The sequence below is a fragment of the Mirounga leonina genome, unplaced genomic scaffold (genome assembly GCF_011800145.1).
Source record: "Mirounga leonina isolate KUSES-001 unplaced genomic scaffold, KU_Mleo_1.0 Mir_96, whole genome shotgun sequence".
Lineage (NCBI taxonomy): Eukaryota > Metazoa > Chordata > Mammalia > Carnivora > Phocidae > Mirounga > Mirounga leonina.
Genome location: NW_023270871.1, coordinates 1,719,833 through 1,746,947, shown reverse-complemented (window position 1 = coordinate 1,746,947; position 27,115 = coordinate 1,719,833). Strand labels below are relative to the sequence as shown.

Here is a 27,115-nt window from a genome sequence, read left to right as displayed (position 1 = left end):
AGTGGGAAAATTTGGAAAAAAGTCCCTAAAATAGAGACGGGTCTGAGTCACTTGGAGGTGGAACTATCTTGGAAGCGACTTCCTAAGGTCCCGAAATTCCTGGTTCAGAGTATCTTCTCTGCGGAGAGTGTGGTGATTACAGCACAGAGAGGGGTTAAGGACAGCTCGCTAACCCCTCCTTCCCGCTGCCCCAGGTTAGGGAGGGTGAGAACAGAGTAGCCAGTGGTGGAAGCACCCTGGGAGGAGGAGCAAAGGGCGAGTAGCGACTGCAGAGCTGACCGGCAGGATCCACCTCTTAACCTCTTCCCAATCCTCCCGCCAGCGCATTTCCTCGGCTGCCAGCACTGCACGTGTCCCAGGGCGCACAGGGCGCTGTGCGGGGCTCGGGGCTCAGGGCTGGGCTCCACACTGGTACGGGAGTGAACATGGCCAGACAGCGGGCACTGCTGCTAGCCGGCTTCCTTCTGCCGGGGTTCCTGCTCTCAGAAGCCGCCAAAATTCTGACTGTATCCTCACTGGGTGAGTGCTCGGCAGGAGAATCAGAGACAGCTGCATCCCAGGCACCTCAGCCCGGGCTCAGGCAGACAGCCTTGGGTCAGAGGGTCATTCCATGTGGTTTTCCAAATAGGGCTTGGGTCCCAGGCTATGGAGAAGAGGGTGTGGGTCAGGAGAAAAAACATTTCCTCTCTTTTTATCTGCTCTGGAGGGGCTTCCCATTGTGCATAGCTGGGGCCAGAATTTAGATCCAGTGCTGACCTGGAGATCTCGAGCCTCCTACTCCAGGGAAGGCAGGGACTTTCAGAGGTACAGCCTAAAAGTTATGGGGTGTGCAGTAGTTGCCAGTAGAAAGTGGAAGGTGAGGTCAACTTCAGGCCCCTGGAGGCCAAGGACGGGGGCTCCTGTAGGCAGCAGCACAAACTGGGAATGTCATTAATAGGACACCTGGAGAACTGACGGGGCCGAGGAGGGGGCCCCAGGACAATCAAGCTCTTGGGAATCCCCTCTCTCTTTCGCCCTTGCTGCTGGAGGGTTTTGAAGGACAGTGAAGCAGTTAATTCTGCGTGAAGTCGGGTTTATTTCCTTTACTCTTCCCCAAAGGGAACAGAAGGCACAGGAACATTTTCAGGATAAGGAGGCATCATAGGATGGAGTTTCCCCAAGAAGTTTCTGGATCTATTGTGAAAGGATAGGGGGCTCCCAGGATCACTTTTAGATCCCTCTGAATCTGGGGATCCTAGAGCTGGAAAAACCACAGAGTTCATCTAATTGGGCAATAAGTGTAGGCGTCCCCCTTTTATTTCCTGATAGGTAACCTGAGGGTGAGGGAAAGGAGGGGCCTTTTGCAAGAGCACGTCAGACCTCCCTGATGGACACACTCTGGACTTTACTCACTGTTTCTTACCTCAAACCTGTCCTTAAAAGTTAAAGTTAAAAGTTAAAAATTAAAAGTTGTTTAATTTCCCCAAATTCTACTCTTTACCATGGGGATTCCTAAAAATCAGTATTTAAAAAGCCTTGATTTCTATTTTAAATCTACTTTTTAATGATAGTTAGAAGTAACAGTAGAAAAAAAAAAAAGCTTTCTCACCTCTTGAAAGCACATGTCCTCCAGACTCTGAGAGGGAGCAGGTGTGGCTAGAAGCCCTATCTCTGGCCCAGAATGCACTGGGCTCACCAAAACCCTCAGGAATGGCTGCCTCTGCAGGATGGCTTCTCCCCTGTTCCATTTCTTCCACGGGCTGAATGTGAGCCAGAGCAGACAGTCTGAGCGAGTAGGGGTTTGTGTTTTCCATAATCCGTGATATCTCAGTCAGCATAAGTATAGATATAAAAAACTTGAGTAATTTCCACAGATACACACCATTACTATAGTTCTACATCCCTCTCTGCTGACCCAATCATTGTGAGATCTTCATCTTCCAAATAACCCCCACTTCCCAGTGTGGGTAAATTCTATTCCTTAACCCAACAATTCAAGAAAAATGCTCTGTGATATCACATGGTTTTAGACACTGGTGTGATAGAACCTGTACCTCCCCAGATGATCAAGCTTCTGTTTCCTTAGGATCCCAGGATTTTCCTAGGATGGGTGATGTCCAGTCTCTCTTGCATAAAGGATCCTGCAGTTCCACTCCTAGGGCCCACAGTTATCCAGAATGCCTTAATTTGGTATTCAGCAAGATGCAGACCCCAAATGAAGATCCTCCTGCCAAATATATTTGAATCTGAAGGATTTTGGCTCTGAAAAATGGCTCTAATCCCCTTCTGTTTCCGTGGCTCTTTCTTGGACTGATATTCATGTTCCCATGTTTCTGGCTTCCACATTAACATAAATTCCAGAGACGAGGATTCCAGAAATATCTCTGATTGATTTTCCCATAGAAACCCTTTATTCTCACATACATAGCACTGTGCCAAAATTTCCACTGAATAGTTACTTCTTTAGGACACAGTATCTTCATAAAGCCTGCCTAAATTGCAGCATGTACTGAGGATCAGGAACTCCTTCAGGCCTAAGCATAGAGAAGCTCATTGTGCTGGCACAGAGACCTTGAATTGCAAAAGGGAATCTTTTATGTAAGATTGCTACATGTCAAGATTTGGTCAGAAGGAATGTGGGTATCTGGTCTGGGGCTTATCCAAAAGAAACTCATTTTCTTCTACTGCCATCAACTCTCTGCTGCCTTACCCTAGATTTCCAAATCCCCAATATCAATTTCAGACTCTCTGTTCTCACCTTTACAAAAATGAAATTTTGTATTGTTTCTAGGTGGAAGCCATTATCTACTGGTGGACCGGGTTTCTCAGATTCTTCAAGATCATGGCCATAATGTCACCATACTTCTTTATGGAGGAGATTATGTAATCCCAAGTATGTTTTTTTATAATTATTATATTTCTCTATCCCAGGAAAAGATAGACAATATCTTTTGTATAGCACTGCTTAACACAAAATCTTTTTTAATCTAGTCATATTGAAAAGATGGAAAAAAAATGTGTGTATGTGTTTTAAGTTTTGGTATATATTTTCATTTCCATTTGTCTTTAAGTATTTTATGATTTCCCTTGTGATTTCTTTTGATACATTGCTTATATAAAAGTTGTTTAATTTCCATTATTTACGAATTTTCTGGTTTTCCTTCTGTTGATTTCTAACTTAAACCTGTTGTGATCAGAAAAAATATGTTGTACGGTATCTATCTTTTAAAATCTATTGAGACTTACTTGTGGCTTAACACATGGTCTCTGCTGGAAAATGTCCCATGTACCCTTGAGAAGAATCTGTTTGCTGTTGTTATTGGGTAGAGTGTTTTGTATGTCTGTTACATCTAGTGGATTAATGTGTTTAAGTCTTCTATTTCCTTGCTGATCTTCTTTCTGGTTATTTTACCCATTATTTAGAATGGAGCATGAAATCTCCAATGATTATTATAGAACTATTTCTCCTTCGATTCTGTCAGTTTTTACTTTAGACATTTTGATGGTATCTTATTAGTTGCATATATGTTTATAATTGTTATATCATCTTGCTGTATTGAACCTTTTATTAATATGTACTGTTTTTCTTTGTCTCTTATAATCTTTTTTGATTTAAAATCTGTTGTGTTTGATATTTGCTTATCTGCTTCTGCTTTCTTTTGGTTATTACTTTCATGGAATATCTTTTTCCATCATTTCCCTTTCAGTCTATCTGTGTCATTGGATCTAAAGTGAGTCTCTTGTAGACAGAATATAGTTGGATTATGCTTTTCTTTGTGTGTTTGTGGCCTTTTTATTTTTTAATACATTTCATTTTGGAATAATTTTAGGTTCACAGAAAAGTTGTAAAGATAGTATGGGAAGTTCCCATACACCCCACACCTTCTTGCCCCCATTGTTAATCCCATTTTATTTTTAATTTTTTTAATTATTATTCTTTATTGAAGTATAGTGACACACAGTGTTACATTAGTTTCAGGTGTACAACATAGTGATTTCACAACTGTGTATGTTATGCTGTGCTCACAAGTGTAGCCACGATCTGTCACCATACAGAGATATTACAATTGGATCATGTGTTTTTATCCATTCTGATATTCTCTGTATTTTGATGGGAGTGTTTAATCCATGTACATTTAATGTAATTACTGATAAGGAGAGACTTACTTCTGTCCTTTTGCTATTTGTTTGCTATATGCTTTATAGCTTCTTTGTCCCTCACTTTCTGTATCACTGTTTCTTTTGTGTTTAGTTGATTCCTTACAAAACACTAAATTATTTTCTCATTCTCTTTTGTATATATTCCACAGCTATTTTATGTGTGTGGTTACAATGGGGATTTCATTTAACCTTCTAAATCTATGACACTCAGATTTTAATTTATACCAGCTTAATAACATTCAAACATGCTGCTCCTATATGCCTTCAACCCCCACCTTTTTGGTTAGTTGATGTCACAGAATTACATTTTTATACATTGTGTGCCCCCAAATATAATCTATCATTAATTTAAATATATTAGTATCTTAAATTATGTAGAAAATTTGAATGAAGTTACTTACAAATAAAGTACAAATAATGGTAGTAGTTTTTAAACTAATAATTTTTTTAATGTACTAGTCACTTAAATCATGTAGAAAACAAAAAGGTAGTTATAAGCCATTGTTACAATAATAGTAGCTTTTATAACTGCCCATTCATTTACCTTTTATTTCTTCATACACCTTTGAGTTACTCTCTGGTGTTCTTTCATTTTTCCCTGGAGAACTTCCTTGAGTATTTCTCCCAGGGCAGGTCTAGTGATAACAAACTCCCTTAGTTTTGTTTTATCTTGGATTGTCTCAATTCTCCTTGACTTTTGATAGGCAGTTTTGCTGGATATAAGATTTTTTTGTTGATTGTTCTTTTCTTTTAGCATTTTTTAAAAAAGATGTTATTTATTTATTTGAGAGAGAGAGAGGGAGAGTGTGAGTGGGGGGAGGGGCAGAGGGAGAGGAGGTGGTAGAGAATCTCAGACTCCCCACTGTGCATGGAGCCCGACACAGGTCTCCATCTCACAACCCTGAGATCATGACCTTAGCTGAAACTAAGAGTTGAATGATTAATCCACTGAGCCACCCAGGTGCCCCTTCTTTTAGCATTTTGAATATTGGGCCACTGCCTTCTGGACTCCGATTTATTTATTTATTTTTTGGCCTCAAAAGTTTCTGATTAGAAATCTATTGATAATCTCATTGACAAACACTTGTATGTGATGAGTCAGTTTTCTCTTGCTGCTTTTAATATTCTCTATTTATCTTTCTAAATTTTGATTATAATGTGTCCTGATGTGAATATCTGAGTTCATTTTCCTTGGAGTTGAGCTTCCTGGATGCTTATACTCCTATCTTTCATCCATTTGGGAGGTCTTCAGCCATTATTACTTAAAATGTTCTCTCTATCCCTTTCTTTCTCTCTTTTCCTTGTGAGCATCCACAATGCATATGTTGGTCCCTTAGGCTGTGTTCTTTTCTTCAATCTTTTAACTTTCTGTTCTTCACACTTGATCATTTCCATTGTCTTATCTTTAAGTTCATGGATTATTTCTTCCATTTGCTCAAACCTGCGTTTGAATCCCTCCAGTGAAATTTTCATTTCATTTATTGCATTTTTCAGTTCTAGATTTTGTTTCTGGTTTCTTTTTAGATTTTCTATGCCTTTATTGACATTTCTATTTTGCATACACTTTTTCCTTGACCTTCTCCACATCTTCCTTTAGTTCTCTGAGGACATTTAAGGCAGTTATTTTAAAGTCATCGTCTAGTATGTCTGCCATCAGGTCTTTCTCAGGGACAGTTTCTGTTGATTTATTTTTTTTTCCCTCTGAATAAGCCTGAGTTTTCTGTTTCTTGGTGTGTCTTGTAATTTTTGTTGAAAACTGTCCATTTGAATCTGACAATGTGCTATATCTGGAGGTGAGACTCCTCCTTTCTCTAGGGTTTGCAGATTTTTGTTATTAATTTTGTTCATTTTTTTACAATTGTTCTAGGCTGCCTTTGTGGTAAGGATCAATGTGAGGTATAAACTTCAGTATTCTTAGGTCTTTTCTGAGCCTTTCCTGGGCATGAAAGGACATTTTCTAATTTTCCTGGTATATGTAGTTGTTTTACAATGTTCCAGTCTTTAATGTTTCCCTCCCAAAAGGAAAAAATGAGAAAAATGAGGGGAAAAGGGGGACATCAGTCTTTTTAGACCCCTTGAAATCCATTCAGCCAGAGGGATATGCTTGCAACAATAAGTGTGATGCAAAAATGTTGCTGCTGACTTCTTTGTCTGTACGTCTGTGCTCAGAAGCAGCAATCAGCAATCAGAGCTCAGATATTTGATATTTGAAGAAGGTCATTTTTGCCCACTCATGCTCTTGAAACCTGTGTACAAGCTGCTATATGAACACATTTATACAGCTTTCTTCTTAGACACTGAGGGGTGGGGGATGGGTAGTTGCTACTGTGAAAAGAGCTGAGATTGACTGAAATTATCTGCAATTTACAGTTAAAGACTTCCCTTGGTAGTTGGAAACCATCAATTGACTGCAGAGTTCCCAAACAGTTATTTCAGACAAATTCTGTCAATGGAATTGTTGTCTAGGTCAGGGGACAGATTCTGGTACTCCACCATCATAGCAGAAGCTCCCCCACTGCCTTTTGACCTATTATTTCTTTTCAGAATTTTATATATATTGATATAGTTGAATATATATGTGAATATATACACACACACATATATGTATATATAATACAATTTTCATGTAAATACATTTCATACATATAAAAATTTTTCACCAGTTCCTCTTTTGAAAGTAGATCCAAGAAAGCTCCTTATACTCTCATGCTGGAAGTGGAACTGTAATAGGTGTTTGACAGTGTTAGGGGTGGAAAGACCTTCAGCTGACAAGTAATTCTGCCCAAGAATTCAATTGAGGTGCCATGGCTTGTGCTTTGTGTAGGGCAGCAACACATCCCTCTTGTGAGCTCCTGGGTGAACGTTTGTGTCCTGAGTGCATGTGCTGGACAAATCTCTGCAAAAGGAGATTGTCCTCAATGCAATGTCATACATGTGCTTCTGGAGAAAGTTGAATGTGGTTAAGATCTTGCCAGCAAAGCTTGTGAGCAAGGCTATTGAGACAGTCCATGAGAAACCAGTTACAAATGGTTTGTATCCTGCCAAGATGAAGGTGAAGAGACACTGCAGCTGAGAGCTTATTGAAATAGGAAATGAACAGAACATATTACCAAATCTATGCTTGCAGAGTATCTATTAGTACTTAGATATAGTCAGCAATTTCAGTAACATTGGAAATGGTAGCCCTAATATGATGACATTGGCAGTCAAGTTATAGCAGTCCATTGAGAGGCACCATTCATTCAGGTTTAAGAATAGTCTAAATTAGGCTATTAAATGGAGAACCAGTGGGATAATCACTCCTTTGTTAATAGATTCTTTTTAATGGGATTTAATCCTTTAGGGCACTCTATTAAAATATATTTGATTGTATTAACAGTTTAAATTTATGTGGCAGATCCAATGAATCCTTTTTTGTCATGCTGTTAGTACTAAAACCTTAATTTTATTTTATGACTTGTTACATAAGAGCAACCATTGCTACTATGAAATAACTTAACCAATGGCTCTTATGACTATGAGACATTTAATCCCAGTAGTTAAGACAGGGCATGCACAATTGTCCTCTATCTAATATTTTGTTACTCTTAAGAGTACAAATGTACTTCGACAAATTTGGTGAGCGTTTATGATATATCTGTTATTTCCCCCCAGTATTGACCAAGATGATTAAGGTTTGTTTTTGGTGCATCCCATCCGATGTTTAAAGTAATTTAGAACCTCTGATGTAAAGTCACAAAAGTCAGTCTGTGTCATTTCTCTGTAATAATTTCTTTTTTAAGTAATGTTAGATTCTACATATGTTAAAACTGAGAACTCTGTTTTAATTTCTTTCCTGACTCTTCCATCCTGCAATTTCCCATTTTTTTGCCATTCCTTTGGTTGTCATTAAATATATTTTGGGGGCAGGTGTCCCTTCTAACCTGCTCATATTTACGTTTCTTCCTTAGAATGTCCCAATTAGTATCATCAAGGCTAGGGGCCTCCCTAGTGGTGATTTTGAAAGACCTGAGATTGAGTTTGAATGAACTCTTTGAATTAACTCCATGGGGGTGTCATCAATGTTTTTCCTCATTACTGTGTTAATCAAGTTTTCTTTTAGCTACAGAGCTATAATCAGCAGCAGTAGCAAAGGCATTTTCTGGGGTTCTAGTGTGCCTTCTACTTTTACAGGTGTGAATATCATCATATGATATAGTGACTATTCTTCCACCATTCTGTGGGCTTGTAAACTGGTATCAGTCTTACCCAGAACACTGTTTATAATGGGGGCAGTCCTTGAGACACACAGCCATTGGTCACAGGGTTCTACCTAGGCTAGTGTCAATCACGGCTCATGCTGGGATCCAGAGCACAATCCAAGCTGACACAGAAAATAGGTTTGTGTGAGACACGTGACCAGGGCCACTGAAAGGCTAAACCCATACTTCTGTCTCTAAATGCCAATTATGGAAGCTTCTGAGTAGGGTGGAGGTGAGGATTCCCCTACTTGGGTCTGGCTTGCTTAGCTTGAAACTCTTGTTCACAAAAAGGATGGCACGTTGAGGCTTTCTTCTGTGTTTGCCAAGATATGTCACAGAAGGTTAAAGGGGAGATGGAGCTTGCTAAGCTGTCATCAGTCCAACCTCAAAAATGGTGTCAGACTCTATTACACATGAGTTATTGGGGAAATGCCAGGATGTGAAGTAGGGCTGCAGAGGACTACTATTTTTAACTTAGCTTTTGGCATATTTTTGGCAGAATGAAAAACCTTTGCATGTATCTCTTTTAAGTAACAAAAATGAAGTTTTTTTCCCTAAGAGACAAAGGACTGGGGAACTGGGGTAAAATGAGATCTCTATTTAAATGCAAAGTGTACTGTTTACTATATGTGCAACCTTGACAAATTACCTGACACTCCATTTATCTTTGTTTTCTCACCCGTAAAATGAAGAATCTCTATGCCTTTACCTGAAGGCTTTAAATTGAATAAAAATAACTGAATTATCATAAGGTTCTCAGTAAAATTATCAGATCCTATGATTGAAGAAATGAAAAAGCAAGCAAAAAAACCCCTCTAAAAGCAAACATTCAAATATATATAAAATTATTGGAATAAAAAAAACTATGGTATCATCATGCTAATATTAATCTGGGTTGTATGACATAATTACATATTTTTATTGGTGTTTTAAATTTTCTTTTATTTAGAAAAGAAGGAAAATACATACCAAGTTATCACTTGGCTTCTATCTGAGGAACATGAAAAACAATTAAAGAACTATTTTGATTTCTTTATGACAGAAGTTTTGCATGGCAGGTAATTTCTTTTATTCTCTGAATGAAAGACTTACCATTTTAGTGACACAAATAAATGGTTGGATGCATGGATACTTGGAATGAATTTTAGAAAAGTGGATGAGTATAGATGGATGGGGAGATCAATGATGGGTGGCAGTGGATGGATGGAGTGGATGAGTTTTTGTCATTACCTGGGATGTATTGAAAGATCTTCATCTTTTTTTTTTTAAGATTTTATTTATTTATTTGACAGAGAGAGAGAGGCACAAGCAGGGGGAATGGCAGGCAGAGGGAAAGGGAGAAGTAGGCTCCCCACAGAGCAGGGGGAGCTCGATGTGGGACTTGATCCCAGGACCCTTGGATCATGACCTGAGCCGAAGGCAGTCATTTAACCAACTGAGCCACCCAGGTGCCCTCAAAGATCTTCAGCTTTGACATAAGAGAGAGAAGACATATTCATGCCTTGCTTGGTTAATTATACAGGCCTAACCCACCTCCCTTTTTTCCTTAAAAATTTTATTCAGTCATCAAGGTGGCCTTAAAATCTGGCTTTTTACATAAAGCCTTTCTCCTTACCTAAACTGGACGACAAAATTCTCTTGTCTATGAGATCTTACCTAAAATACTCATTTTAAACTTTGTCTATATCATCTTGTGATTGTTATTCAATTTTTTTAAGTATATGTCTTGTCTCTTTTCCCTCACTATTTCTTTGAAGATTGGTTGTACACACATGTTAAATATGGTGCAATATACTGAGAACAGTACCTTCCTGTACTGTGTTCAATTTATTAACTTAATTTCAAATATTATTAATGCTCTACTTTTGAGGAATTTGTACTTCTTATCTTGAATTTATCCACAATATGTAGCAGTCATTCATTATGTAAAATCATTTAAAAATATAATAGAGGATCACTTCAGCTAGTCATCTGTTGTCACTTAACATCAATTCTAAAGCACTCATGGGCATCTGCATATTGCTAAGGAGCTCTCACCTGTGGGTCTTTTTTAAGTGGGCTGATATGGTGTAGTGTTGTATAGGTTACAGGTTGGCTGGGCCATTGATTCTCTCAGTCCTTCATTCAAGTAGGAGGCCCATGGGTCTCCAAAACACCTGCACCTGTAACCTCTGGTCCGGAGCATTCTCATCTATTGCCCATATGTTGTGCAAAAAGGGTCATTTTCTTTGCAGGCACTGATGGGAAAATATTAAAGGAGAATAGTGCCATAGACAGTGTCTTAATTAGGTATCAATAAAATGTTAACGTTACTTCTTTAAATACTCTAGGAAGCATGAAATGGAAAGGTTAATAATAAGCTTCAAGCAGACTTGTATTTTTCTTTTAAATTTTTACCTCATAGGCTAGAAAGATGTACATCTCGTGTTCAGCTTAGAATTTGGGTTCTAATTTTTAACCACCAAAAAGTTCCTTGTATGAGGCAATTTGTCAAATGTAGACTGTACAAAATTTAAAGAGAAAAACATGTCTATATTATCAATATTGGTGGACTCTGCTACCAAGTTACTTCCACAGGTAGGTTGAGAAAGAAAAGTCACTCATAAAAAGTCAGTATACAGAAAAAAGTTAATAGAATGTGTCAAGTAGACAAGGAACAATGAGGTCTGCTACAGTGAGAGATGGCTCCCAAAGTGGAAGGCTCTTGAGTTGGCATGGATCATGGGTGGATACGATTGGCTGGTGAAAGGGGAGGGGAGGAAGTGAGAACATTTTAGGAAGCAGAAATATCCAGGGCAGAATGACCAGAGCAGAGTTATTCTTTGGACACTGGTAAAATAGGTGGGCTGATGCTAGATATGGTCTTACTTACCTGCAATATTTTTTTGTAGCCTATAATCCTTTATGTACTGTGAAATTAACACCTCCAGTGAATGTTTGCCCTTACATTTTTTTTTTTTTTCAGAGAAACATTTGACAACTTTGTAAAGTTAATGGAACAATTGGGGATTCAGTGCAGTGATTTGCTAAGAAGTGATATCATGGATTCTTTAAAAAATGAGAATTTTGACTTGGTATTTGTTGAAGCATTTGACTTCTGTTCTTTCCTGGTTGCTGAGAAGCTTGGGAAGCCATTTGTGTCAATTCTTCCCACTCCCTTTGGCAGTGTGGACCTTGGACAACCTAACCCTGTATCTTATGTTCCAGTATTCAATTCCTTGCTAACCGACCACATGGACTTCTGGGGCAGAGTGAAGAATTTTCTGATGCTCTTTGATTTCTCCATGAAGCAATGGCGAATCCAGTCTACATTTGACAGCACCATTAAGGAACATTTCCCAGAAGGTTCTAGGCCAGTTTTGTCTCATCTTCTAAAGAAAGCAGAGCTGTGGTTTGTTAACTCTGACTTTGCCCTTGAATTTGCTCGGCCCCTGCTTCCCAACACTGTGTATGTTGGAGGCTTAATGTCCAGACCTGTTAAACCAGTATCACAGGTAAGTAAAACTTTAGCTCTCAATATGGACTCCATGCAGAGCTCTTTAGTGCAGACAGAACCTGTGGCTTCCCTGGCAGAGGGAACTGGGATTAAAGTAGGGTGAGACAAACAAAACACCTAGAATATACATTTTTATTATTTTATTTTTAATTTGCTATTCTATTTTTTCTATTCTATTTAAAATTTTAATTGTTTTCATAAAAACACTTAATATGAGATCTGCCCTCTTAACAAGTTTTTGAAAGTACAATATGAATTATTGACTGTAGGTACCATGTTGTGCCTCAGATCTCTATATCTTACTCATCTCACTTAACTTTAGAACTCTTCCTCTCCATGGAATAGTAACTATCTGTTATCCCTTTCCCCCAACCCCTGGAAACCAACTCCCACTTTTGATTCTATGACCTTGATTATTTTAGATGCTTCATATAAGTGAAATCCTGCAATACTTGCTTTTCTGTGATTGGCTTATGTCATTTAGCATAATGTCCTCAGGGTTCATTCATGTTTTCACATATTGCAAAATTTCCTTTTTAAAGGCTAAATAGTATTGCATTGTGTAGTATATATATGTACAATATATATACACACACCATGTATATATTGTATATATACGTACCATACATATATATACACAGTATATATAGTATATACACAATATAATATTTATACAATATATTCAATATATACAATATATATACAACATATATATATACACGCCATATATATATACACAATACAATATATATATTCAATATACAATAAATACAATATGTGTACTATATATAATACTATATACTATGTATAGTATATATATATACTGTATATATACACACATACATATACAATACATATATATACACACACACAATGCAATACTATTTAGCTTTTAAAAAGAAGGAAATTTTGCAATATGTGAAAAAATGAATGAGCCCTGAGGACATTATATATATTGTGTGTGTATATATATGTGTGTGTGTGTGTGTGTGTGGTGTATATATATATGTGTGTGTGTGTGTGCATATATATTGTATATGGTGTGTGTATATATATCTCAATGAATATTGGTACATATCAATATACAATATATACAATATATAATACATATATACATATATATACAATATATATACACACAGCATATATATATATATATACACACACACAATATGGTGGGTTTATATATATTGTATATATATGGTGTGTATATATATATTGTATATGGTGAGTATATATATATTGTATATGGTGTGTGTATATATGTCTTAGTAAATATGTGTGTGTGTATATCTTAATAAATATTGATATATATATCAATATACAATATATAATATACATATACATATATATACAATATATATAAACACACCATATATATATACACACACACACAAAATATGATAGGTGTATATATATTGTATATATATGATGTGTATATATATATACTGTATATGGTGTATGTATATATATATCAATATATAGTGTGTATCTATATCTATATATCTATATATATACATACACACACCATATTTTCTTTAACCTTTCATCTTTTGATGGACATTTAGGTTTTTTCAACATCGTAGCTATTTTGAATAGTGCGTCAGTGGACATGGGAATACAGATATCTCTCTGAGATTCTGATTTTCATTCTCATGTGTATATACACAGAAATGGGATTGCTGGATCATATGCCCATTCTATGTTTTTTGGCCAGGGAGGGGTGGGGGCACCTATATGGCTGCAGCATTTTGCATTCCCAACAACAGTATGTAAGGATTGTAATTGCTCCATATCCTCAACATTTGTCTTCTATTTTTTGATAATAACCATACTGACAGGTGTGAAGTGATATCTCATTTTGGTTTTGATTTGCATTTCCCTGATGACTAGTGTTGCTGAGCATTTTTTCATATTGTTTGCCATTTGTATGTTGTCTTTGGATAAATGTCTATTCAAGTTCTTAGCCTATTTTTTAATGGAGTTATAAGATTTTTTTTTTTCTATTGAGTTGTAGGCCTTTTCAATACATTTTAGAGACTAATCTCCTATCAGGAATATGGTTTGCCTATATTTTCCATTTGTAAATTGTCTCTTTACTCTGTTGACTGTTTCTTTTGCTGTGCAGAAACTTTTTAGTTTAATATAGTCCCACTTGTGTTTGTTTGTTTTTTGAATTTATTTTGTTCCTGTTGCCTGTGCATTGGGTGTTTTATCATTGAAATCATTGCCAAGATCAATACCAAGGTTTTTGCCCTGTTTTCTTCTATGAGCTTCACAGTTTCAGGTCTAATATTTAAATCTTTAATCCATTTTGAGTTTTTGTGTGGTGTAAGGTGAGGATCCAATTTTATTCTTGTTCATGTGGATATCCACATGCTGGGGGTAGGGATTCTGGTGAGAGGGTGTTTTCATAACTATCTTCTGGCTTTGGTGAGACTGGTTACACATTTGGCTGGGGTGAAGTACCCTTTCATTTAGTCTCTGGATTTCTTACAAGGGGAATTTGACCATGAAACATTGCCGAATTGGTGTGTTTTTAGGGGGAAGGAGTGTCCAGAGTTTCCTGCTCTGCCACCTTGCTGATCCCAGGGCCCACTTTTAAGGAAGCCCTTCCTGTAAGGGTCATGGAAGTACTGTTAGGTCCTACATGATCCTGTTACTGAGAACCTCCTTGAGGAACAGCCCTAAGCTCTTCCTATGCCTTACCTGAGTCCTAGCCTTGCTGGTAAAAATGCTTCACTATGTTGATATTTTCATTTTCATTTTTAATGATCACATGTACAATAATTATGAAGTGAGAGGCTACCACATGAAAGGATTTTAAGGAGATTGGTTATCCATGATGAAATATAAAAAAAGAGAGACATAGTGTAATGACCAGGACTGGGTGCGACTGACAGCAAGACCTGCAGGCATCATCTCCAATGGCTCCTTCCTGTAGAGCTCCCATTCCTAACTCAGCCTAGATTTTCTGATTTGATTGATCTGGGATTAGGTCTAGGTACTGTAAGTTTTAAATGCTACTCAGGTGGTCTGAATGCAGAGCCTGAACTCAGAACCACTGCTCTAGAAGTTATCAAAATGAAGTAGAGCTGAGATCAGTGGCTGCCTGTTGCCAGTAGGTACTGGGTTGCTATTGTATGGAAGTTATCTTAGATATTGTATATCATTGCCGCCTTGAGGGAACTGTGATGGTCTCCAGTTTTATAAATGAGAGGACAGACGTTCAGGTGACGTACATAATATTTCCAGTACCATTCATCTCAGAGTAGCAAAAGCCTAGATCTGGCCTGGACTTTCTGGGCACCAAAGTCTCTACCCTTCCCCTACTGACCTTGCATTGAGTAAACAGAAAGAGCTGGGGAATGATTCATGGGCAAAATGGACTTTGGTTCATGGTAGCATTTTTAAAGAAATGGAACTGAGGAGGAAGACACAGCAGGTTGAGAGAACAGGAGGTCCAATGTGTGGAGGTGTAAGTGAGGTGGCCATGAAGCTGGGTTCCCTCAGTGACACTGGCCAGACTAGAGTAGTGGAAGATTCAGTTGCAGAAATAAAACTAGGCCAAAACATAGGTTTTACCCGATGGGATGGTGGATCAGGTCTTGGAACTGAGACAGGAGTCCTTAAGGAGGAGTATAATGGAAGTTAGGGTGTGTAATCTGTGAGACAACAAATGCTTGTACAATTTTTCTTCTTTCCTATCCCAATTTTTTTTTGTGTGACCAAATATACATAGTATAAAACTTACCACTTTAACCATACCAAAGGGTACAGTTCGGGGGCATTAAGAACTTCCACACTGTTATGCAACCATTACCACATCCATCTCCTGAACATTTTCCTCTTTCCAAACTGAAACTTCATACTCACTCAACAGTGACTCCTCATTTCCTCTCTGCCTCCAGATCCTGGCAACCATTATTCTCCTTTTGTCTGTATGAATTGACCATTCTAGGTACCTTATATACGTGGAATCATACCATATTTATTCTTCTGTGATGGCTTATTTCACTTTGCATAATGTCTTCAAGATTCAACCATGTTGTAGCATGTGTCTGAATTTCTTTCCTTTTTATGTTGAGTAATATTTCATTGTGTATACCACATTTGTTTATCTATTCATCTGTCCGTAGATACTTGGATTACTTCTAATTTTGGCTATTGTGAATCATGCTGCTATATTTATGAACAGTAGTGTACAAATATTTGTTCGAGTCCCTGCTTTTAATTCTTCTGGGGATATACTGAGAAATGGAATTTCTGGGTCATATGATAATCGTATATTTAATTTTTTGAGGAACTGCCATACAGTCTCTCACAGTGGTTGTCCCAATTTACATCTCCACCAACAAAGCATAAGAGTTCCAACTTCCCCATATCTTCACAAACACTTGTCATTTTCTGTTTTTGTGGGTTTTAAAAAATTTTATTAGCCATCCTAATGGGTGGGAAGTGGTGTCTTATTGTGGCTAGATTAGAATTTCCCGATTAGTGATGTTTACCATTTCATAAGCTTATTGGACATTTATATATCTTCTTTAGAGGACTATCTGTTTAAATCTTTGCCCATTTTTGATTCATATTTGTTTTTTGGGTAGAGTAGTTCTTTATACAATCTGGCTATCAATCCCTTATCAGATATATGACTTGCAAGTATTTCTCCCATTTCCTGGTTTGCCCTTTTCACTATGTTGATAGTGTCCTCTGAGTCACAGTTTTTCTTTTTGATGAAATCCAATTTAACTGCTTTTTATTTTATTGTCTATGCTGTTGGTGTTTTATCTAAGAAATCACTGCGAAATATAATGACATGAAGATTTCTCTCTCTATTTTCTTCTAAGAGTTTTATCCTATTAGCTCATTTCTTTAGATATTCAGTCTATTGTAAGTTGATTTAGTATATGGCATAATGTAATGGTTCAATTTCAGTCTTTTGCATGTGGATATCCAGTTTTCCAATGCCATTTGCTGAAAAGACTGTCTTTTACCTAATGAATGGCCTGACACCTTTGTCAAAAGTTATTTGACCAAATGTACCTGGGGATATTTCTGGACTTTCTATTTTATTTTATCGATCTGTATATCTGTCTTTTTGTCATAGCACACTATTTTGATTATTATAGCTTTGTAGTAACTTTTGACATCATGAAATGTGAGACCTCCAATCCTGTTCTTTTTTTCCACACTGCTTTGGGTACTTAGGTTTTTTGCAATTCCATATCAAATTTAGGATTGGTTTTTATTTCTGCCAAAAGAAAATGTTGTTCACTATTGATAGAGATGGCATGGTATCTGTGGATCACCTTGGGAAGTACTGACTTCTTTAAAGTATTATGTCTTCTAATCCACGAAGCCTGGATTTCTTTTTCCATTTATTTGTGCCTTTTTAAATTTCTTTCAGCAATGTCTTATAGTTTTCAATGTAAAATCTTTCACCTCCTTAGTTAAGTTTATTCCTAAGTATATTTTTATTCTTTTGATTCTATTGTAAATGAAATTGTTTTTCTAATCTCCTTGAAATGTTCGTTATTAATGTATAGTAATGCAATTGATATTTTGAGCTGATTTTGTTTCTTGCTATTTTTCTAAATTTGTTCATTAGTTCTGACAGGTTTTTGGTGTGTGAGGAACCTTAGGGTTGTCTACATATAATATCTTGTCATGTGTCATATGTTCTTGAAGCAATCCTTCTGCTATTTTCCCTTTCTCCTCTCCTGTGACCTCCATAATGCATATATTAATCCACATGATGGGGTCCTACGAGTCCCTTACACTCTATTCACTTTTTTTGTCCTTTCTCCTTTTTGTTCCTTAGACTTGATATTTTAGATGACCTGTCTTCAAGTGTACTAAGTCTTTCTCCTGTCTGTTTGGGCCTGCATTGAATTACTCTAGTGAATTTTTCAATTCAGTTATTGTATTTTTTTGTTTTGATTTTGTTTGTTCTTTTTGAAAAATAATTTCTGTTTGTTCATATATTGTCTTCCAGATTTACTTTAGATCTTTGTCCGTATTTTTCTTTAGCTCTTTGCGCATATATTTAGTCAATTTTAAAGGCTTTGTTTAGTAAATCCAACTTCTGTTTCTTTAAAGAGAGTTTCTGGAGATTTATTTTGTCCCTTTATAAGACACATTTTGGCTTTTTATTCTTTTTTTTTTTGGTATGCCTTGTGATCTTTATTTATTTATTTATTTGAGAGAGAGAATGAGAGAGAGAGAGCACATGAGAGGGGAGAGGGTCAGAGGGAGAAGCAGACCCCCCGCTGAGCAAGGAGCCCGACATGGGACTCGATCCCAGGACTCCAGGATCATGACCCGAGTCGAAGGCAGTCGCTCAACCAACTGAGCCACCCAGGCGCCCTGCCTTGTGATCTTTTGTAGAGAGTTTTGGGCATTTGTAAAAAACAGTCACCTCTACTTGTATTTGCAGGCTGCCGTAGAACACCTTCACTTATTATTGGGGAATGTTTTAATACTTTGGATCAGCCAGAGAAGACAACTTAATACCTAAGTCTTCTTAGGTATTTTCTGAACATTTTTCCTGTCTGGACCTTTGTGTAAGCTTTTATTCACCTAATTCTTCTTGTACACTTGGCTGATTTTAATGTCTTAAATTCCCAAAGAGTCTTACCCAGATTCTGCTCCAGGCCTTAGGTGTTCTGTTGTATTTAATTCCCATAATTTCTTGCCCCCAAGATTCTAAGTTCTGTAATGTCCCTGAAGGTTTTACATGGCATGGTGCCCTCTTGCAAGACTCCCACCAGCCTGATATCTTAACTATATTGCCATTTCCAGGCAGAGCTTCAAGTCTAGTGAGGCCTAAACTTGTCACTTGGGAGGCTACAGAGTGGCTACAATCTTGCAAATTATTTCAGTTCTGCTCCTGCTGCTGAAGTCAGGGCCAGCACTGCTACCTCAGGATCATGGCATGCCACCCCAGGAAGATTGTGGGGCAAGAAGGAGTAAAAATGGCATGGAAATTCTCACCATTCTGAGTGTGTTTATTTGATTGGTTTCTGTATATCAGTGACCATTTTTCCAAGTCTGTAAAATTATTTGAGTCAGTCTTTTGCTTTTTTTCTCCTGTTATTTTTTCTCTGAGGGACTGGAAGTATGTAGCTTCTTGACATCATGCTCTGCCCTTGCCAATATTAGATTATAGATTTACACTGACCTTATAAATGTCAAATGAGAAGAAAGCTGATTCTAGTGGTCCTTTGGGATGGTAATTCTTACAGTGTTATGCTGGATGGAGTTAAGTAGGGCCAGAATGGTACAGTGAGGTAAGGGGCGGGCAGCTGGGGACAGCCAACAAATGTAGAGAAAAGAAGAAACAAATGTTTTGCAGAATTGACAAAAACTAATTTTTAGGGTATTAGATCATGAAATTCTTTAAGAATCATCTGGGGGTGGCTACATACTAACTAATATCAGACAAAATAGACTGATGTCAAAACTTTTATAGGAGATAAAGGATACAAAATCAATCAGCATAATATAACACATTAATAGAATCAAGGTGATAAAAAAGCACATCATACCAAGAGATGCAGAAAAGACACTTGGCAAAACTAACATCCTTTCATGATAAAAACACTCACAAAACTAGGAGTAGAAAGGTACTTTTCGAACATGATAAAGAATATCTATGGAATACTCACAGCTAACATCATACTTTTTATGATAGACTGAAATCGTGCTGCCTAAGGTCAGTAGTCTAAGATGCCCACATCACTGCTATTCAAATATGCCCTAGGCAAAGCAAGTAGGCAAGAAAAAGAAATAAAAGGCATCCAAATTGGAATGATCAATGTAGAAATTTTTTGATTTTCGTATGATATAATCCTATATATAGAAAATCTCAAAGAATTCATACACCTTACATTAGATCTAATGAATGAATCCAGCAAAGTTGCAGGGAAAACTATCAATATGCAAATATGAGTTGTATTTCCATACACTGACTATAAATAACCTGAAAATGAAATTAAATAAATTATTCTATTTACAACAGCATCCAATTAAACTGAGGAGGTGAAAGACATGGACACTGCAAATTTGCTGAAAGAAATTAAGGAAGACCTAAATAAATGGAAAGACCTCTCCATTCCATGGATTGTGATACTTAATATTGTTAAGAGAGCAATACTACTCAAATCGATCTACAGAGTTTATCTGATCCTTATCAACATTTGAATGGCCTTATTATTATTATTATTATTTTTTGCAGAAATGGAAAATCTTCAAATTCACATGGAAATGTAAGAGACGCTGAATAACCAAAACATTATGAAAAAGAACAGAGTTGGACGACTCATCCAACTGTAACCAATTCATTATTTATTTATTTATTTATTTATTTATTTAAGAGAGAGAGAGAGAGAGAAACAGCATGAGAGGGGATAGGGTCAGAGGGAGAAGCAGGCTCCCTGCTGAGCCGGGAGCCCGATGTGGGACTCGATCCCAGGACTCCGGGATCGTGACCTGAGCTGAAGGCAGTCGCTTAACCAACTGAGCCACCCGGGCGCCCAACCAATTCATTTTTGACAAGGGTGCCAAGAGTAATCAATAGAAAGAATAGTCTCTTCAGCAAATGGTACTGGGACCACTGGATATTCATTCACATGAAAGAGAATGCAGTTTGAACCTTCCTCACATCACATACCAAAATTAACTTAAAATGGATCAATGGCCTAAATAAAGAGCTAAAAGACAAAAAATTCTTAGAAGAAAAGAAAGGGCTAAATTGCATGGACTTGGATTTGGCAATGAATTTGTAGATGTGACACCAAAAGCATGAGTAACAGAGGAAAAACATAGATAAATAGGACTTTATCAGGATTGAAAACTTCTCTATATTGAAGGACACATATATAGAAAATGAAAGAACAATTTATCAGGTACAAGGCAAATATGTCCCTTCCTTCTGCTTTTCAGCATCATATTGGAGGTCCTAGTAAATTAATAAGACAAAAAAAGGTATAAAAGGAATGTAGATTAGGAGGGAAGAGATAAAACTTTTTTTGTTCACAGATGACATGATGCTCCATTTCAAGACTCTGAAAAAGTCAAGAAATAGATTCCTGGAACTAATAGTCAATTATAGCAATATCAAAAGGTTACAAGTTCAATATAAAAAATCCATCCTTTCTCTTATATATCAGCAATGAATAGGAGGAATGTGAAATTTAAAACACTATACCATTTACATTAGCACCACCAAATATGAAATCTTGGGAATAAATCTGACAAAATACGTATAAAATTTATTTGAGGAAAACTACAAGTCACTGATGGAAGAAATCAAAGAACTAAATAAGCGGAGAGAAAGTCCATGTTTGTGGATAGGAAGTCTCAATATTGCTAGATATTCATTATCTCCAATTCGATCTATAGATTCAATGCAATCCCATTGAAAATCACAGCAAGTTATTTTGTGGATATTCATAAAATGATGCTCAAATTTGCACAGAGAGGTAAAAACCATGAAGAACCACCACAGAATTGAAGATTAAGAACTGAAGGTGAAGTTGGAGGTCTTACATTAGTCAACACCATGACGTACTATATGGCTAAAGCAATCAAGACAGTATGGTATAAGCGAAAGAATAGACAAATAGATCAATGTAATAGAATAGAGAGTACACAAAGGCCCACATTAATTTAGTCAAATGATCTTTGACAAGGCATTAAGAAATGCCATGAAAAAAAGATAGCCTTTCCAACAAATGGACATAGATCTTACCTCTTCACAAAAATTAACTCAATGTGGATCACAGAACTAAATGTAAAATGCAAAAATATGAAACTCCTATGAGGGGACATAGGAGAAAATAGATGAACTAGTGTTTGGTGAATAGTTTTTAGAGGTAAACCTAAGACATGTTCTATGATAGAGTTGAAGAGTGGGCAAATTGAACTTAAAGATTTCTGTTCTGGGACAGAACTGTCAAAGGAATGAAAGGAGGAGCCACAGACCAAGAATAAATATTTGCATAGACATATCTGATAAAGACTATTTTTCAAAATATACACTTATGCACACAAGTACAAAACCATATATACAAAAGATACAAAGAACTCTTAAATCTCAATAATAACAATAAAAAACCCAATCAGTCAAAAATTTTAAAATGGGCCAAAAACCTTACCATACCCCTCAACAAAGAAGATAGACAGATGACTAATAAGCATATGAAAGAGACACACCACAGAGATATTTCCCCAGCATCTACCTCAGCCTCCAGAAGGCATGCTACCTCCTACTGGACCAGGACAGCAACTGGCACTCTCTCAGGCACTAGCACCTCTGGTCTGGCATTGGAACCCTCCTAAATGACCATATCTCCCCACACCTAGAATGAGGGATGAGGATGGCCATGTTTTCAATGAAGAAAGAGATTCCCACCACCTCAACTTTCCTCTTCTATAAAACATGGTTATATACACAAGTCCTGTTGGTGCTACAGTGTGCTTTGAGTGCCTCAAAGGCAATGTGGGTTATTGTGGTAGTGACTGGACACCTACAGCTGTCTTCACATTCATCTGTGATTATTGAAAGTGTTTATATGGTAGGATGTGTCCTGAGGTCTCAGAGAAATGACTCCAAGGACACTAGACACAATGGATATGAGCATAGTGCAGAGGGCACTGAGCTCTCCAGGGGCTATGAGAAACTTTTCAAGACAGTGAGCTCTAGGCACTGACAGAAGGGTGTATTCAGTAAATAGCTGACTTTTATTTCATGGCTGTCTAGGCTTTGATGAACAGCTTTGTTCACCTGCTTTCCTTTCTTACTTCTCTCCAGGAATTTGAGAATTTCATTGCCAAGTTTGGAGACTCTGGTTTTGTCCTTGTGTCCCTGGGCTCCCTGGTGGGCATCTGTCAGTCCCAGGAAGTTGTCAGGGAGATGAACAGTGCCTTTGCTCATCTGTCTCAAGGAGTGATATGGAAGTGTAATCCTTCGCATTGGCCCAAAGACGTCAAATTGGCAGCAAATGTGAAAATTGTGGACTGGCTTCCTCAGAATGACCTCTTGGGTAAGGACTGTTCAGATCTACTTCTCTCTTTCCATTTATGTATCTTTAGGTTTCCACTGGGCAACACCACCAGCATGAGAAAGGGCAGCTGGTAGCTAAAGGTAATCTTTAGAGGACAGGAATGGAGCAGCCGCTGGAGTTCTTGGGAAATCAGGCTATGCTTCCCAAATGGCTAAAATTGCCATGTTTTCTTCCTTTCTATTGCAGTCCTGACACCTGCAGCCAGAAATGATGTTGTTGTCAGGTTGTTTTGACCTTACCATATTTGGCACAGACCAAAGTAGCCCAGACACAATCAAAGATGGCTTGTAGACTCTGAGAACACATCCCGGGTGTCTCGTGGCCACTGCTGTTCCTGGCCTCCTGAGTATCTGTGAGGCCATGTGCCATTAGAGACACACACTCCCACATACTTTAGTACATTCTCCTACCCTGCAAACGATGTACTCATGCTTTGTCAACATTGATGCTGATGGTGTTTGAAGGGTGAGCCAAAATATCTGAATGTCTAGCTGAGTAACCTCTTGGGTGGTTTTTCAGTCCATCAGATTCTCTGGTCACGTAGGGCTTTTTATACCCCAATATGTTTTTTTTTGTCCTGTGCCACTTTTTGGAGCCCCCTTAGTGCCTTAACCACTAAATACATCAGAGGTTCATCCCCAGATTATGGCTCACAAACATATTGGGAACTTAAGATGGAGGGTTCTGCACATTTATTCACAAGGCATGGTATAGGGAAAAGGATTCTGATTTTCAAAGAAAAACAAATAGATTCTGATGCACATCTCTGTTGAGAGACAGTGTTTGAGATGAACTCTTCATTATCAACACTTGTTTTAGTTTACTCTAAATGAGAGTGGGATGAACACACAGAAACTGGAAATACTGAGTTGGGTGGTCCATCATTGCCTACTTTAGAGGATTTCTTATGAAGTTGAGGCGATAGCACATACAGTGTAAGTTTGATGAATGACACATGAGATGTGATGTCAGTGAAAGTGTTAAGACTTCAGATAAGAGGGAAGTGAATGGGCAGTGAAGGAGAGAGTGTGAGACCTGGAAAGCTAGAGACAGAGATAGAGAGAGACAAAGATAGAAAATCAGAGGAGAAACTAGGAGAGAGTAATAGAGAACAGAGAAGAGAAATAAAGAGAGAGACAGGGTGGAAAGACAAGGATGGGTGGATGGAGAGATGGATGGATAGATGGGAGGAGGAATATGCCTTAGCACTGTGTTCTCCAGCTTTCTCTAGGTTCTGAGTCTTAGATGGATTGATTTAGAGGAGTTTCTGTACAGAGACAAGGCCAGAATTTCATATCTTGAAATATTCACCCTTGAGTATGTCCAAAGCGAAATCAGTAAATCCATTTTCTCCAATATACGTTGAAATGCCTTAGTATTTTCTTCCACCCTGATGCTTTCCTTGGTATTCTGAAAGTTTTACCCTGAAATATTCTGCTGTGTTCCTGATCTGCAACAGCTCATCCACGCATCCGTCTCTTTGTCACCCATGGTGGATTGAATAGCATAATGGAGGCCATCCAACATGGTGTGCCCTTGGTGGGGATTCCTGTCCTTGGAGACCAACCTGACAACCTGGTCCGAGTAGAAGCCAAAAAGTTTGGTGTCTCTATCCAGTTAAAGCATATCAAGGCAGAGACATTGGCTCTGAAGATGAAGCAAGTCATAGAAGACAAGAGGTATGGAGCTCTCTGGGCTTGTGGTCATTTAGGCTAAATGAAGATATCAAATACAAAGGGTGCCATGTGGCACTTTTTTGCAATAAAAGTAGAAACTTCCAGGACACAAAATAATATGTGTGTGATGCTAACAGCTGACCTGTTTCCTCTGAGAACAAGACTGGGCAATTTAGGTTGATGCTGACAACAATTTTCTACCTTAAGGACTGTGAAGACTCCAACCTACTTACACAGGGTCTGTGAGAGGTCTTATATTTTGGAGTGCTTAGTAGAATTACACTGAGGCAGGAGGTTTCCTTTCTGTCCCCCAATATGCCACACTGTTTCCTGCCTCAGGCCCTTTGTCAGTGCTGTTCCTTAGAACATCCTTCCCTTCTCTTCATAGGGTTAGCTCCTTCATGACAGTTGGACTCATCTCCAGTGTCCTCTCCTCAGAGGGGCAGGTGGTCTTTGTCTGACAGTCCTAAATGTGCTCCTCTCTCCCACCCTCTTCAATCATAATTCATTTTTCCTTCTTAACACTTCTCAGGATCGGTAACTAACCCAGTTTTTTTCTGTCTTAATTTATTGTGTGTCCCTCACACTAGAAAATAGAGAGTAAGCTCCTCTGGATGGCCAAGTGTGTCTCTTGTTTCCCCTGTGTTCCCAGGGCCTAGCACAGGGTCTGCCAGAAAGTAAGTTAGGATGAATTTCTGTTAAGTGAGTCAATAAAAGTTTCTTAGGTAAATTCCCTTCCAGCACAAGGATGTGGTAACCATGATGGACCGAATATCTTATTAGGGTCTCAAGGACATTTATCCTGAATCAGATGTATGGTGCCTCACATATATACCTATATACTTTTTCCTTTATTGTACCATAAGTGTTCTTGGTTAGAGACTTGTCCTTACAGCTTAGTCACTTTTTTTATAGTTTAGCTCTTTTAGCACAAAGCATGAATCTTTGCATGGAAAGACCAGTTAGAACTTTTCAGTGGGACCCAGCTAGACTGTGACAAGGCCAGGCCAACAACTTTTTCTTGAAACTGAGTCTTTTGTGCATATGGATGAAAGTGTGTGTGTGTGCGTGTGTGTGTGATACGAGGTCTCTAAGACTTCTGAGAGCACATGAGTAACACCCTGCCTCTGTCTCTGCCAACAGGTACAAGTCAGCAGCAGTGGCCGCCAGCATCATCAGGCGCTCCCACCCCCTGACCCCTGCTCAGAGGCTGGTGGGCTGGATCGACCACATCCTCCAGACAGGGGGTGCGGCACACCTCAAGCCCCACGGCCTGCAGCAGCCATGGCATGAGCAGTACCTGCTGGACGTCTTCTTGTTCCTGCTGCTGGTCACCCTGGGCACCCTGTGGCTCTGTGGGAAGCTGCTGGGCGTGGTGGCCAGGTGGCTGTGTGGGGCCAGGAAGCTGAAGAAGGCCTGATGGAGGTGCAGCCTTGACAGGTGTTTGGGGAGCCACTGGTTGTAGAAGGCTTTCTCTTAGCACAGAACACCCCTGGTGTCTTCCCCATATTGGCACTTGATTGGCACACAAATTGTGTTTCACTATTTTCTGCTTGTGTTTAAAAATTCTTGTGAGGCACTCTTGGATTTCTTGTGATAAAATTTTCCATTTTAACCACTAAGTGTAGAATCAATGGCATTAAGCACATTGACATTATCATGTGAACCTCACTACCACCCATTCCAAGACTGTTTTCATCTTCCCACACTAAAAGGCAATGTTGGTCAAACAGTAATTCCCCACATCCCTGCCCCTATCACCCGCCTCACCAGCTCCTGGCTACCCCAGTTTTACTTTCTGTGTCTACCAATTTGATCTTGGCTTCTTGCCCCTCATCAGTGGACTCCTCACTCAGACTCAAAACTTCAGCAGACAGCCCCCACCTTCCTCCCCACTCCCTGTCCCTAGACACAGAGCCCTGCTTATTTCATCCTGGGTTCCTAGACACTTCTCAGTCTCTCTGCCTTTTCTCCATCCTCACATTTCATGATATGACAAGATATTGGCCAGTTCTTCCATATTGGGCCTTCCTCTTGCATCTCCTTTTCATCTGACCTCCAAGTTCAGGAAGCCTAGCCTCCATCATGCAGCTAGGCTGGGATGGTCTTCCCAGGACTCAAGTTGTGATCTCTCTGCTGAGTTCTGTCCTTCAAAGAGCACTTCCTTTGCAAGGCAGGCCTAGAGCCTGCCTTTGGGCCACAGCTGATGCTGTGGTTTTCACTTTTCACCATTCCCTTCTCAGGATTCCCACTCTTAAAATGTAGTCATGGAGACTCAAATGCAGAATGTGGACATCTGCAGGAGGCTCTGGGGCCTCAAGTCTCATGGCTATGGCAGTTCACAGGACTTTGTTGATTTAGGAAACACACATCTGCCCCCCAAATATGACAGAGAATATCTCTCTATGTGGTATATCTTTAGGAATTACATTCAGTTCCTAACAACATAAACCAGAAATAGTGTGGCTTAACCACCAGGGTTTGTGTTTGGTTGGT

The 27,115-nt window shown here is 38.5% G+C and overlaps 1 protein-coding gene across 2 annotated transcripts; it reads left to right on the top strand.

Annotated features, from left to right (window-relative positions):
* Positions 1–24: 24 nt before the first annotated feature.
* Positions 25–27,115, top strand: LOC118006347 (UDP-glucuronosyltransferase 3A1-like). Of its 2 annotated transcripts, XM_034998970.1 has the most exons (8): positions 25–519; positions 2,771–2,876; positions 4,565–4,566; positions 9,331–9,439; positions 11,347–11,875; positions 22,691–22,922; positions 24,403–24,622; positions 25,763–27,115. In XM_034998970.1, exons 1-8 carry the CDS (start codon positions 426–428, stop codon positions 26,037–26,039), a joined length of 1,569 nt encoding a protein of 522 aa, XP_034854861.1. In that variant the 5' UTR covers positions 25–425; the 3' UTR covers positions 26,040–27,115. The 2 variants fall into 2 exon arrangements, with proteins under 2 accessions (XP_034854861.1, XP_034854860.1); XM_034998969.1 differs by lacking the exon at positions 4,565–4,566 and having other exon boundaries at positions 2,771–2,872.